The sequence below is a fragment of the Annulohypoxylon maeteangense genome (assembly GCF_022496945.1).
Source record: "Annulohypoxylon maeteangense strain CBS 123835 unplaced genomic scaffold GGS22scaffold_4, whole genome shotgun sequence".
NCBI classification, from domain to species: Eukaryota; Fungi; Ascomycota; class Sordariomycetes; order Xylariales; family Hypoxylaceae; genus Annulohypoxylon; species Annulohypoxylon maeteangense.
In genome coordinates this window covers 226,615-241,166 of record NW_025953251.1, presented here as the reverse complement: position 1 = coordinate 241,166, position 14,552 = coordinate 226,615, and the positions used below count along the sequence as shown (strand labels likewise).

General features: G+C 46.5%; 4 protein-coding genes across 4 annotated transcripts; 3 read left to right on the top strand and 1 right to left on the bottom strand.

Annotated features, from left to right (window-relative positions):
- Positions 1 to 1,143: 1,143 nt before the first annotated feature.
- On the top strand, positions 1,144 to 6,101 carry GGS22DRAFT_156243 (uncharacterized protein). The gene is made up of 2 exons (XM_047960336.1): positions 1,144 to 2,166; positions 2,231 to 6,101. Exons 1-2 carry the CDS (start codon positions 1,851 to 1,853, stop codon positions 5,554 to 5,556), a joined length of 3,642 nt encoding a protein of 1,213 aa, XP_047820968.1. The 5' UTR covers positions 1,144 to 1,850; the 3' UTR covers positions 5,557 to 6,101.
- Positions 6,102 to 6,818: 717 nt separating this feature from the next.
- On the top strand, positions 6,819 to 7,954 carry GGS22DRAFT_104886 (E3 ubiquitin ligase SCF complex, Skp subunit). The gene is made up of 4 exons (XM_047957785.1): positions 6,819 to 7,277; positions 7,332 to 7,423; positions 7,498 to 7,668; positions 7,738 to 7,954. Exons 1-4 carry the CDS (start codon positions 7,202 to 7,204, stop codon positions 7,912 to 7,914), a joined length of 516 nt encoding a protein of 171 aa, XP_047820967.1. The 5' UTR covers positions 6,819 to 7,201; the 3' UTR covers positions 7,915 to 7,954.
- A 1,469-nt stretch (positions 7,955 to 9,423) lies between these two features.
- On the bottom strand, positions 9,424 to 10,365 carry GGS22DRAFT_156239 (ribosomal protein L39e). The gene is made up of 3 exons (XM_047960335.1): positions 10,249 to 10,365; positions 10,007 to 10,107; positions 9,424 to 9,885 (listed from the first exon to the last, which is right to left on the bottom strand). The coding sequence occupies exons 1-3, from the start codon at positions 10,252 to 10,254 to the stop codon at positions 9,837 to 9,839; spliced, it is 156 nt and encodes a 51-aa protein (XP_047820966.1). The 5' UTR covers positions 10,255 to 10,365; the 3' UTR covers positions 9,424 to 9,836.
- A 326-nt stretch (positions 10,366 to 10,691) lies between these two features.
- Positions 10,692 to 12,091, top strand: GGS22DRAFT_104845 (ADP-ribosylation factor-like protein 1). The gene is made up of 4 exons (XM_047957783.1): positions 10,692 to 11,124; positions 11,202 to 11,240; positions 11,398 to 11,805; positions 11,933 to 12,091. The coding sequence occupies exons 1-4, from the start codon at positions 11,050 to 11,052 to the stop codon at positions 11,951 to 11,953; spliced, it is 543 nt and encodes a 180-aa protein (XP_047820965.1). The 5' UTR covers positions 10,692 to 11,049; the 3' UTR covers positions 11,954 to 12,091.
- Positions 12,092 to 14,552: the final 2,461 nt, after the last annotated feature.

The following is a 14,552-nucleotide window of genomic DNA, read 5'->3' as shown; positions in this document are numbered from 1 at the left end:
GACTTGTCCTGCTTTTTGCTGCTGTGCTGGTTCCTGTTGAGAATCCGGTGTACTGTACGTACCCTTGCTGCAGCGTCGTACGCAGTTTTGGCTGGATGCGGGATCAACAGCCAATGCTAGATGAGCGATCGTGAACGAGACGACCAGAACGACAGGGTGGACCGCTAAGATTTTTTCGAGGCTAGGACTTTGGAACTCTAGGAAGTAAATTGCTTTTCACCGGTGCATCCGCCTAAGGGAAACCGATCTGATACCTTGCTCGGATTGTGAAAATGGCTTGGGATTTGACAAATCTGAACCAAACTATTGATTTGACTGCACGTGTTGTGCCTCTTCGCCGAGATTTTCATACATGTGGCGTCCGGGGATGAGTGATATTTTCTGATTTCCTGGTTTCCTGCTTGGTCTATCACATGTGTGCTACCATCAAGAATTGTGAGGAGTGGACGAGATATTGATATACTAGTGTCCTACGCAATTCATACATCGTGAAGTTTAGCTACAATTTAGCCTCATGCTAAAAGTTGAGCCTTATTTTTTGAATCGACGATTCGAAGGATTCAAGGTTCGTAGGGCTCTAATAAAGATGCTAAACGGTGGGTTCCTGTGGATAGCATTTGAGGAAAAGGAGGGTCGAAATGCAGTAAGGTTTACCGGTAGTCAGGGGTAAAAAGAACCGGGTTACCAATCACAAATCGCATTGGCCAATTGGTGATCTGCCCTGACCGATAATTACCTCGTTTGGAATAAGCTCCCGTTCGTTCCTAGTCGACTGGGCTTGCCTTGTCTGGCAGTGTAGCGTACTAGGTAGTTGCTACTTAGTAGCTTCCTAACTGGTAACTACATGTACTACTAACTAGAAGTAAGGAAGTTACAGACAACAGAGGCTTGCAATTCATTTTCTTCCGGAATCCGACCAAGAGGCTAGAGCTGCTTCAACTGTCTATTCTTCATGTCCACTCATCCTCGCTGCTAATCTCCCGCGGTCAGTTCCATAGCGCACCATTGGAGCCTATAGAAGACCATTGGATGGCCATGTAATCGTCATACTTGCATCAATCACACAGCATGCGCCCCAGTACTTTAGTCTTTGAACATGGTACTTCCGAGAAACGGTGCTGCTGCTGGTGCTGCCAAGCGGCGGCCTACTGGGCGCGAAAAGCAATTTTAGAGACATGCCCTCAGCTCGGCTGGCTGGTTGAGATGCGACCAGGTACGGTACGATAGCCTAGTACGTGGACGGTGGGCAGATCTCAAAGTAATGGGTAAATTTGATCAAAAAAACTTCTCAGGTTTTTCTTCTTGTTCCTTACCACTGGGTCGTTAGACTCCAATAGTTAGGTTTCTTCTCTCGGTATTCATGCCGCTCACTTTTTTGCATGAACGAGGAAGAGGCTCAGAGGCTACTATTGACGAATCTGGTCTGATCGCGGCTCCTTGATAAGTTTGATCTACTGGTACATGCCCCTCGATCGGGACGCATGCGGCTTTACCCTGGCTTTCTCACTTCGCCTCTGGGCTTCAACCTCATTCCAGAACTCAGTCCATTAGTGGGCCAACGTCGTTCGCGGCTTCATACCCTCGTTTCTTAAGATACTGAGAGTCTCGAAACTCGAGAGCATCAACACCCCTTTACCGATTACCGTCCCTGTTGTTCTACTATTCGAGTTCCTCGACCCCGACGTCGACGCTTAGACAAAGACACTCGCTCTTCAAGGCTATTGTCTCAGCTGTCGTCGATTCCTAGCTATGTTTCTTGACAGATAGCAAAGCTCAACAGGACAAGCACTTCTCAGAGTGCTACATGATCGATATATAGTTTCGACGTCTAAGCATCCTATCAAGTATCCATGATGCTTCCAAGGTGGTCCAGCGTTTGCGCTGTGCTCTATCTATTAATATGCTTGAACTTGGTCTCTGCGGGTCGACTGAGACCATATCCAAGACAAGATGCCTCTTCAGTAACTACAGAGGGTCCGACCACGACACAAAATGGAGACGATAAAACGACAGCCACACCAAACGCCTCAGGGTCTTCCTCTAGTTCATTAGAGGTGACTAATTCTGTTCAAGTTTCGGCAACCACAACTAGCGATCCATCAGAAACTGCGATCCCCTCGGCTATCAATGGGAATAACCCGACCAATGATAGTTATACTGGAAACCGTGAGTAGCTCAATATTGTTAATTTCTAATTCTTTTGACGTTAGCTCTAACCTTTTGTCTACAGAAACTGTTGTACAGGGCGAATTGCCTTTGCCACCTCGACTTACACCCGGTTGGGGTGTTTCCGGCGCGATTTTACTCTTAACTGGCATCGTATACACCTTAGTCGGCATCAAAAACGCATGGCTGCATACATGCTTCTCTTCGGCATATCTTGCCAGTCTCTGTGTAACGGTCTTGATCATTTACGTTATGAACCCGCCTATATCAGATGCGATCCAAGGGGCATATGTTGTGGCAGCTGTTTGTACTGGTCTTATTCTAGGTGGAGCTGCGACAGCTTTCAGGGAACTTACCGAAGGTCTTGGATGTTTGCTGGGTGGCTTTTGTTTTGCTATGTGGCTGCTAACCTTGCACGATGGCGGGTTGTTACCTTCAACTACCGGCAAAGTCATATTTATCACCGTCTTCACACTCGTAGGCTTCGCATCTTACTTCAGTCATTATACCAGACCATACGCTTTGATCGGGTTAATGTCTTTCGCCGGTGCGACTGTTACAGTTTTAGGTATTGACTGTTTCAGCAGAGCTGGTTTGAAGGAATTCTGGGTTTATATTTGGAACCTCAACGACAAACTTTTTCCTCTGGAGGCCAACACTTATCCCTTAACCAAGGGAATAAAAGTGGAGATCGCATTAATCGTCGTGCTAACCATTTTGGGATTGATATCTCAGTTCAAACTATGGCGTGTGATTCAGCATCATCGAGAAAAACGAGCCGAAGAACGAGCTGATTTCCAAAGAATGCGCGATGAAGAGGAGGCAGTTGTTGGGAGACGAGTTGAAGAAGATAATGAGCGCGAAAGGAGGCAATGGGAAACAACCTACGGAGATATGCCTCCACCAATGAGTCCTACTGCTTCTCGTGATTCGGGTGTTGGGGAGATGGAAAGTGAGAAGAAGGGCCGTCTTAGCCAGGCAACAGTTCAACCAGTCTCGCCGACGGATACCGAAACCGAAAACGCGATCGAAATGGCGAACCTTACCACTTCCGACGACGCAGCATCTTCCGAGGACGTGAAAAGGGTGGAAAACGGACTTGTAATTCCAAATCAACACGAAGAGAACCGAGTAACTATTCGAGTTTCACGGGATGACCTTCTTGATCGAGACGCTGTTTCATTGCCGACACCTGATGAAAAGGCATGGATGGCTGGGGTTGATGAGGAGAATCAGCATGCGACTACAGTATCGCCCCACAGTACAAAAAGAGTCTCGAATATGACTGGACCCGACATCATACCATTGCCATTTAGAATCCCGGAACCGCACGGAGACGATGAGGATAATGATGGTGATCGCTCATCGTTTGCAACATTTGCCGATGAGGATAGACGGTCTATCACGTTAAGCAAAAGAGCCTCGAGGGCATCTTTATCTCATAGGTTATCAGTGGGCTCGGGGAATTTATTGCGAAGTCTATCTCAGCGTTCCCAAAAATCACAAAAATCCAAGCGCCAAACTGGAGAATTCGATGCTCCACAGCCGTCCCCCAAATGGAGCGAGAGTCGCCAGGATCTTGTGACAGAAAGCCGAATGCCTCCCGAAGACACCGGTTCTATTGCTGCTACCATTGACGGCATGAGTGATGATGGTGATGAGAAATTAGAATGGACTGAAGAGCGAGAACCGAGATTGACGATGGAAATCAAACCAGAATTGGCGGATAGGTTACCAGAAAATGAAATGAGTCTCGAAGACAAGAAGCCTGAATCAAAACCAAGAGATTCTTCCGGGGTACACCCTGGTGCTCGACCTTACTCGACGGTAGAAACCGTTGCGACGGATATTCTAGACCCTTTCTTAGGAGAGCATACCGGGGACAACTCAAAAAGGAGTAGCATAACAAATGATACCGGAAAGACAGCAGGGGCCAATGAGATCAGCAAGCTTACAAATATTCCGGAGACGAAGGTTCCTTCCGACACGTCAAAGGTTGCTAAATCTGCGTCACCATCAGCTACATCTTCAGCAAGCCTTACGAAGGAACGTCTTCCCTCTAGCTTGTCCCGTGTTGCACTTTCATACCGCACAAATGAGTGGGCAAAACACTTGAGCCATGCAGAGAAGCCCGAACTCGAAACGCTGCAGGTAAATGAATACCCTGAACCGGAAGAAGTCTTGAAGCAGCAAGAAGAAGTTCCTGCTCCAGTTATGGTCGAAGAACTCCAGCAAACAGCCGAGAGTGGCATTTTGGCGGCCCCTCTCGTGAGAACTCAATCCTCCGTCTCGAATACTCCGTCAAATTTGCGCGTTTATCGTTCTGCATCAAGGGCATCTGTGGTGGGGATAGTAGACCCTACACAAGCTACATTCCAATCTCAAGAGGCCAGCGACATTCCGAGTCACATAATGGGTGCCCAGCCCTATACCCTGCATAATGTGCGAGTAAAGAGTCGCCGTCAGTCTGGTGATGTCATCCAGCCAATCTTGGAAGAAAACACCGACGAGAATCTCAATACTCAAGTTAATACGCCTCAAGAGAGGGACGATGCACCTGCTTCGGGACTAATCCCACCTTCCCCCATCGAGCCTGAATCACAGCGTATAAGCCACTCTCCCGTCCCAGGTGTTGTCTCATACTCCAGCCCTCAAACGTTGATTGGAAAGCGAGATATGTTCTTGCGTAGCAAATCTCAGTCAACATTATTACTATCGCAACAGATTCCTGAGAGTGCACAATACCCCCTCAGATCAGTCAGCCAAATGGAGCTCCAGTACAACCATCCAACACCTTCACCTTTTGCTACCCAAGATCCAGATGATCTTCCACTTAGCCAACGAAAAGAACTCATTCGCCAAAACAGCATGCTTTCTGCACATTCCGCTACCACCAACCCGCGACAAAATAGCACTATGAGAATATCACATATGTCTGGATCAAATCCACCAACAGTCTCGCCAATAGCAGCAGAAAGTTCACAATTTAATTCTCATCAACCTCAACGACGATCTACAGCGCCGTCCCCAGCCCATCGCGATGCCCAGCTCGCGAACTTCCGGCAGTCTGTCGCCGCAGAGTTGCGGGCAGGAACGCAAGTCTCGCCCGCAGGTAACACTGGCCGGGAAACACCCCTTTTCTCTACTTCGACCCCCTTACTAGGAGCAACCACGCAGCGAAATGGAAGCTACGAAATGCAATATAATATCGACCAGCAGCGGAACGTTCTTCTATCCCAGAGGGAACAGGAAACACAGAGAAGAGAGTTTGAACGCCAGGAGAAAGAACGCAACGAACGCACGTTTGAGGAATTGATGCGACGCGGGGATCTCATGGACGCCCATCGCGAGGCTTTAAGGAGGATGCAGAGTAATGTCAAGGGCCAATAATGGGAACACGTTTCAAGAGCGACGAGTATACGTGTATAAACAAAAATACGGTAGCGGGCATATGGGTTTATTTTCATATCGGGCTGGGTTGGCGGTGGTGGAACTTGATACCCTTTCTTTCCCTCGTTTCCACACCTTTCTTATAATTTCATCTAGCGATCATCGACATTTATTACCTATTGCTATTACATACGAACTACCCAAGTATATCATGTACATTATGGCACATCCCTCGATCCTTTGATTACATATCTACCTACCTACCTAGTACCTAGATAGGGTACCTATCCTTCCACTTATTTTCTAATATGTAATTGCTGGAATCAAAGTTGGTGCTGGCAAACGGAGTTAAGCAATTAGGGAACGTGCATATGAGGAAACACAAAAATAGATGCAGATTCATATGAGCCGTGTTGTTGGTAAAGAGGTGGATAATTGAGACATAGAGGGACGTTGTGTAACTTGGTATGCATACAGAATAGTCTATACAAGCACTTGAGAGTTGTCAGAGCTTAATCAAGATCAAACGAACATATTGAACACCCTTGAAAGAACATTGTCTGCCTAAATCACCGTATATGTAGATGTTTGGAAGGGTACAGAGATGCGTGGCGTCTTAGCAGTTTGGCATCTAATCCGGCGTAGCCTTGAGGCACGGCCATTATTGTATACAAGTATTTTACCTTTGACGTAGAATTTATTTCTTTTTAGGATTATCCAATAATTGCAATTATTTGATAATTACCTAAGTTTGTTTATGAATTTGAATTTATATGCATTTAGATCATCTTATATCTCCTTTTTAGTTTACTCGGGGAGTGATTCACCGGGTGGAGAGCACCACAATACTATCACTTAAGAGGCGTTTTAATGACTACTTTAAACCATGAATGAAAAACCTTAATTGGGACCTAATAGTATTACTTACAGTGTGCCTGGTATTCGGCGTAAATATTGAATGTTGCCTAGAGGCCCACCAGCTGTTGCGGTAAGTTGCCACCTGTACTTGGTGGTAACCTACCTAGGAAAGATTTAAACTTTCAGGCGTTCTATCTGCACTCTTTATGCCACAGCTCACACCGCGTTCATGGAACCTTCTCTAACCTCTTGGTATTAAAAAGAAAAGGAAGCTGCACCGAATTTTCCCTAGATAATTCTTTTATCTCACATAATTTAAAACTGAACCGACTCTTCCACCTTTTTCAACTCTACCTTCTTCATATTCTTCCTCACGGATAATTGCGATATCTCAACTATTAAGTAAGTCATTCCCATTCCTATGTAAATACCTTGGAGGTAGTAACTCCATCGTGACGTGCCCGCTCCTACTGTATTACCTAAGCCTATTTAAGAATTTGGACATGACCCAGCAGCCCAGTGCCCCTCTAATCCACCACCGCCTTCCCGCCTTCCCGCCTTCCGCCATAGCTCAATACTACTCAAACGGCAAACTTCTGCTTCTACCTCTTACATTTCCCTTCCTTCATCCACCATAAAATAAAATATTACACATTACCACACGACATATTTGCATATTCTGGTCACATACACTTTGCGACTAGAATAGATTTCGCAGCTACACATTTTGCGACCGTACACTCATCCTTATTACAGACGATTAGTTGATCTCGATTATTCATTCACGATGGTTGAGACCGAAGCACCCCCCGCTGCGGATTACATCCGCCTTCAGTCAAACGACAACATTAAGATTGATGTCGGTAAGTAACACGCTCATATCCTTGCAATTGAAACGCTGCTTACACTCACTACAGAGAAGGCGGTCGCAGAACGATCACTGCTCATCAAGAACATGCTCGAGGATCTTGGTCCTAACGCCGACGGACAGACTATTCCCATCCCTAATGTATGTTGCTACCACCCTAGGTTTCCGAGTAACCTTGGCAGCGAAAGAGCACGATGCTGATTTAATATTTTTAGGTAACCGAGCCTGTCTTGCGCAAGGTCATCGAATGGTGTGAACACCACCGTAACGACCCTCCGGCTAGCAACGAGGACGAGTCGGACAATCGCAAGAAGACGACGGACATCGATGAATGGGATCAGAAATTCATGCAGGTCGACCAAGAGATGCTGTTTGAGATTATTCTTGTATGTCTAGCAGATACACGTCCTACTTGTCTCTCTATCACATGATTGCTAACTAAGCTTCTTTTAAAGGCATCCAACTATCTCGACATCAAGGCTCTTTTAGACGTTGGCTGCAAGACCGTTGCCAACATGATCAAGGGAAAGTCTCCCGAGGAGATTCGTAAGACCTTCAACATCACGAACGACTTCACCCATGACGAGGAGGAGCAGATTCGCCGGGAGAACGAGTGGGCCGAGGACCGATAAATTCCCTACCATACTGCCGTAATTATCAATTCTGTTTCATTGACGGCGTTCATGAACACGACTTACCTGACCGTAATACATCATGCGGTATGGATGGAGTCGTCATTTGCTGGTTTATGGCGGATTCGAGGAACTTTCCTCTCGAGCTGACCATAAACGTCATGTTGCTCTATTAACCCCAACATACATACACCGGTACTAGACACCGAACGATAGGATTCGCTTTGCACAGAGGACATTGCGTTCGAGCAACGTAGAGACATGCGGGTTTGTCTTTTGGTGTTCTAGATTAGCACGCTAATAGGCTATTTAACTTGGTTCCTACATTATGAATTACACCGTCTTGTGATATGATGATATCCCATTGTGAATTGGTTAAGAGTTGGAGAATCGTTCAAACTGGATCTTAGGTACGATGAAGAGGATCTCTTTCAATGTCAACAAATATTCCCGAGGTTAGTTGTAGGCCAAACTCACTTAAGCTATTCCTATATCACTATATTTATTGTTATAAGATTGACTTGCTACCGTCTTGGTCTAGGGGTAACATATAGCTCAACTAAGTTCTGGTTAACACAGAACTTAAATATCCAAGGTTGCCACTGCGGTATTATCCGTGATCTACGTCTCATACTTGTACTATCTTGAGTGTCCCAAAAAGTAAACGATACTCTTAGCTATTAGTGTATTTGCAGAGGAGGCCCGTCTATCCTTGCATAGAATGTCGGCTCGTAACCATCGTCAGATGAACTCCCTTTCCTCGACGACCATAACGATGCTGTTGAGAAGACTAGTATCCCATCTGAAAATCTCATGTTCATTGAAGCAATGTTTACCCTAGGTATCCTTAAAAAAATCAAAACTCTCAGGCTCACCACCTACTCATAGTATCAACTAGAAAACCCTCATTTTCTCTGTAACCGCAACCATCAACCATGCCAGGCCTCTCTGACATCGATCCCTGGGCGCTACTCACCCACGTCCTCCTCGTCCTACTCTTCATCGACCTCATTGAGAACGACCACCGGGGCGTCGTGAGGATCAACTTGGGGGTGCTTCGGTTCGAAGCACAGTGGTACGCCAACGCGACCTTTCTGAATATCGTCCTTACTGTGGTGTTTAACTTCATCTCCAACTATATCTTCTCCCACTGGGCTTAGGGGCTAGTTACGTGAAGTGTCTTCTTCGCGAAAGAGGGAAAGGCTGGGATTAAGGGCTGGGATTCGGCCCTCGAGGGCGGTTTGAGTGATCAGTCTGTATATATGGAGAAGGAATGCTGCCGATTGGATTCCTATCTCCAAGACACTCAAAGCTATTCTGTAGTCCTCGCTCTGGATATCTTAGGTACGTCCATTCTTACCTTGTACTTGAGGATTTATTTTATGCTAACGACCCTAGGCCACGAGGATTTCAATGTTCTTTCGCTAATTCAGCTTTCGAAGATGGGACATAAAGGTTGGGAATCTGAGGGTTTGGGTGTGGAGGTAGTGTAGACACGACACAGAATTAACTCCTCCTTACCTGATTCAATTATGCGAAATGGATTACTGAAGCCTTGGTGCGCTAATCACGCATACGGAGACAAGTTCAACTCGTAGAAGCAGTGTTTTCGTAGTCACGTTCTTTTCATAAACGTGTTGTTCATTCCCTATTGACCGGTACCATGCAAATCTGAACTGATGAGCCCTGAAGAAAACCGATTCGCCCGCAGCACCATGCTTTCCCCTCCGACATCAAGGGTCACCATTGTCTGCCTCGAAAGTCCACCGAAACAATGCCAACCGATGTTTTTTGATCATCCACTGCCGGTTCCGTCCCCTAAATATTGCCTAGTCGCCAAGTATTGTGATGGTGACATGTCGAGATCGGTAGAGCGCCCAAGAACAGATGTAACCGATGTAGATGGGATCGTGGAGAGGCATCTAGATGCCGAGACGGGTCTTGCGCCAATGCCTCCGCTTGGCGTTGTATCTGTAGCTCTCGTTAGCCTCCTGCTTATTTCTGTCTCTGTCTATCATTTCTCCAAAAGTCGTCGCCATTTATCATTTACTTCGACGTTGGAATGGTAGGATTCGGCTGGGTTTATTCGTACCTGATGCTGTTACCAGTACGTAGTCGGATCCATTGAGGAATGGGTCGGTTCTGCTTCTGCGCCTTGGCGAGCTTCTGCTTCGTTCGGAAGGACTTGTGGCTCTGTGATTAAATTCGTTAGTTGGATGCGATCTAGACATGAAAGTAATCGTGCTTATGCGCAGAAAAGAATATTATGTGAATTGATTGATAGGACAAATTAAATGATTCAGTCAATCAATTAAGAAAACAAATAATACATACCGGCATTTTGACTGCTTGTGCTGATCAGAATGTCGAGGTTGTTCGTGATGATGAGAGTTGAAGGAGGGTGGAGTAGAAGATCAAATCAATATGCGGACTTGAAATTTTGGGTTGACGCGAGGGTTTTCCAACCCCAATACGAATTTGTGCGTGCGGTAGTAGTTTGTATCTATGTATTTCTTCACGTGACGCATGAGAGAAGCACAGGCCATATAACCCCGAAATTGGTAAGGTCGGATTCCATCAAATTGCGACTCCGATAAGAGATAAGTTAAGGCCAAGTCTGCACCTGCTGGGCAATTGGTTGTGGGTGGCAGATCTGCCGGTTGGGCTGGCACCTGCCATTAGAAACCGATGCCAAGGATTGGTGCAATGCTTGTGGCGGCCTCCCTAAACCTTGGAAAATGGGACCCTTGCTTATTAGAAAGCCAATCTTGGGTGAACCCTTGTGCTCTACCAGGTGTTAGCCTCTGCGCAAGATTTCAAAGCGAATCTGAAAGCTTGACGTGACCAATAATTGTACAAACAAAAAAAACACAAGCTCCTATTAACAAATAGTTAACCCATCTTTTTCTACGCGTTTTACGAGATAATAATTTCTTTTTCCTTTGACGACTAAAGAAGATTTAGAAATTCTATTTCATTTAATCCCCATAAGTTTCCGTTTCGGTTTCAGGCAGCTGTAGAGCAGCAAGTAGTATACGATCGCGTGGCCACTTCGTTCTCCTTTTCTCTTTTCCCCTATCCTCTTCCCCTGAAAGAGCGCCGAGCTCCTGCGTGGACGAACCATACATACGCAAGATGGGTCAAAGTGTATCGTGGTTATCCGGCCTACTGTGGGCGAAGAAGGAGATAAGAATCTTAATCCTAGGTCTTGTACGAGCTTACTGTTACCCCCTGTTCGAGCTCCTTTGGTGGCGAAGCAGTATGAGCTGATTCATGATCTTGCGCAGGATAACGCGGGAAAGACGACATTATTATATAGATTGAAGGTCAGCCATTTATTTCACGTATCCATCTACTTACGAACTAAACCATCCATATCGCGAACATCACGCAATCATGCCTTTCCTCTTTTCCCCTAGACAGGCCCACGCGCTTGGACTTAGACTAAGGGGTTCAATAACTAACGGCTAAGGCTGTATACAGATAGGCGAAGTAGTAACGACAATCCCCACGATCGGGTTTAACGTCGAGTCGGTAACCTACAAGAACCTAAATTTCAACGTGTGGGACCTCGGTGGACAGACCTCGATCCGGCCCTATTGGCGGTGTTACTACGCGAACACGGCCGCTGTCATCTTCGTTGTCGATAGCACGGACATCGAGCGTCTTCAGACCGCAGCCGAGGAATTAGCTGCCATGCTGAACGAGGACGAATTGAGGGATGCTGCGCTTCTGGTTTTTGCCAACAAGCAAGATCAGCCCGGTGCTAAGGGTGCGGGAGAAATATCCGAGGCATTGCGATTAGGCGAATTGAGGGATCGCAACTGGAGCATTGTCGCATGCTCAGCCGTTGACGGAAGTGGTGTCAACGAAGGCATGGATTGGTTGGTGGTAAGTCATATTCGAGCCTGTACCAGCGTCTCGGTCTTCATAAATAACGGCGCATCACGTTCCACCAATCTGTTTCTTGTCCTGAATCTCAGGGGTAAAAGTAATATATAGCTAACGTGTCACATAGCAAACCGTGTCGCAGGACTAAACGGCCGGACCTCGTACAACGCCTTCTGTACAACATTCATCGACAGCATAAACATGAACGTCACAACCAAGATTCTTCTTGGCATCTCAACTATTTCTCATTGGTATCGCATCCGTACAGTTTTGGGTAGACGGTTCCGGCAAACAGGTCGATACGACCGTTAGGTGCTATGACATCCGTACTTCTGTTGATTGGGGGCAATAAGGCGTTCTACGGGACTTTTCGATCGGAGCCTCATGATGGTGGAGCAGGGAAGAAGGATGAATATGAAGATCGATGAAGAATATCAAGACACGTGTGCATCAATTCAGGCGTCTATTAATGATGTGGGCTCGCGACATGGCCTGGCATATCGGGCCTTTTTTTATATATACAGCAACAATAAACCCCATAGGCTCTTTAATTACTCCTACGAAAGATAGAAGGCCGGGCGGGTATTCCGGTCCCGGCAGCCCGGGTCGAATAATATCGGGTTAGGGGTCGGCCCCTATACAGTCGTTACGTTAGATATGTTTTAGTTGTCATAGATACGCGTTGCTCATGCTCATATCCAACGTCTGCAAATTCTCGCCGATCGAAGTTTGGGTCGTAGTTTCTCGAATAGCGGTAGTCGTGATTTCAATTCGCAACTAAAGAATCCACTCGCAAATTCTTGCCTCGCCGGTGAGTCGCCGGTGAGGTCATGTACGAGTCATCGACTGATCGGGATCACGAAGTTCCTTGAGCTAATTGACAGACGAGCGAATAAATTTCGTTGGCATCGAGCTAGGAGTTAAGAATCAGACAATAAGATAACATTGACTATTTTTAGTCCTTGCTACTGAAAACCTGCATATGTGGATCAGAAAACTGGGAATTGAGTCACAACATTGGACTTCCTGATATTATATCTAGGCTCCCTTGGGAAATGACGTACTATATTTTACAAGCCGCGGAGCCCGTCGGACCTCGAGAGCTACCTCGATTGCATTAGATCCCATCGTCAAAGTCTGGGGAAGAAGCAGAAAATGCCGATATAGGAGCTCTAGAAGCTATGGTTTCTCTGGTCACCTAGGCCGTTTAAAGTAGCGGGAGGGAGATCCTCAATATTCACGTGGGCGCTACGAAGCTAAGGCGAACGTCGGATCTATATTTTGGCGACGCGTAGCTGGCTCGGGACAGGAGCCGGTGTGGAGCCAAGTATATTTATGGTACATCGGGTAGAGAGACGTTTGCATGCATAGGTACGTCGATGAAAAGGGGGTGGACGACCCAAAGAAGGTAGTTGCTACCCCGAATAGCTAGCCGCGATTGATATTATCGGCCGAGTTTATCTCGCCGTAATTGATTCGGCCCCACTTAGGTAATTGCCCGATCACGTTGCCACGAGACCCCGCGTCAACCCGGTTCTTGTGGGGTAGGAGCGAAATGGCGAAATGCACCTTATTAATAGTGCGAAATGGCAAAAAGGGCGACGCGCGCGATTTCGCCAAGGATCAGGCTTCCAGGCTTCGTATATCTTGTCCGTCTAGTTCAGGCATAGCATCTTCTTGGGGTTGGAATTAGAGCCTGGAATTTGGAATTTTTCGAAAGATCAGCTGTCCAGGCTGTAACAAGTATTATTAAGCCGGGAGGAGCGGGTGTTACGAAGGGAGCGATTCGTTTTTAGGGGAGTCGGTGGATAAGTAAAGCCGTAAAGAGAACTACCCTCCGTTTATGGAATACAAACTTCACATACTGTACCTAGGTATGTATACAGGTATCGTACGTAGCGGATTGCATTGCGCGGGGGCCAATGGACGAAGGAGTATGTTGTATGATGTCATGGACCGTTTCGGGCTCGAGCCGTATGAAAATGGAACTCAGGTATCACATTATCGAACCCTCGTCCGGAACCGTGCGCGTTTCTGGAAGGATTGAGGGAGCTATAGTAAGCGATATACAAAGAAGTTCGTCGTTCTCCGAGGTGGTCGGATTGCCGAAGACTGCCATGTACAGCATGTAACGCCTGCTAGTCTGTGCCTTGTCTACTACATAGGTAATGGAGGGGTCGCAATTGATGTTGGTGGGTGAGAATGGTTCGATAGAAGACGGGTTGACAACTCACTATTATCTGCCGGTAAAATACACTAAAGTAACTGAAGACCGAGGGCGGTTAGAATGGCACATCGTTGGGGATTTTAGCGGTAAATGTTCTGATATTGATAATACCCCAAGGCTGATAGGATCCATGCACAGTACCTATGGAGCATGTCTCAAGTGTCTCAAGAGCTAAAGATTTGCCACCGGTGTCATTTTCTTTGATCTAAGAGATCGGTGAGAATTAGACCCAATATATGGTCAGGAGGCTCTTGCTGATAAATACCTATCTATGAGGCGTGAGGGGGAGAATCTTTGTGCACATTGAATTAGTGGTGGCGCTGTGAGATTCTCCGCATGCTGGGATGTGGACTTTAGGTACTGCTAATGATTTTTTACATACAACGCGTCGCGTATTTCGTGCACGGCATGCTAGGGCTAGCGGGCTAAGTCGTCTTTGGTATAATAGAAGTATGTAGGATTGATGAATATGGAGAAAAAAAATAGAAGAAAATACGGAAGGAGTCCGAATTTCTCCCGA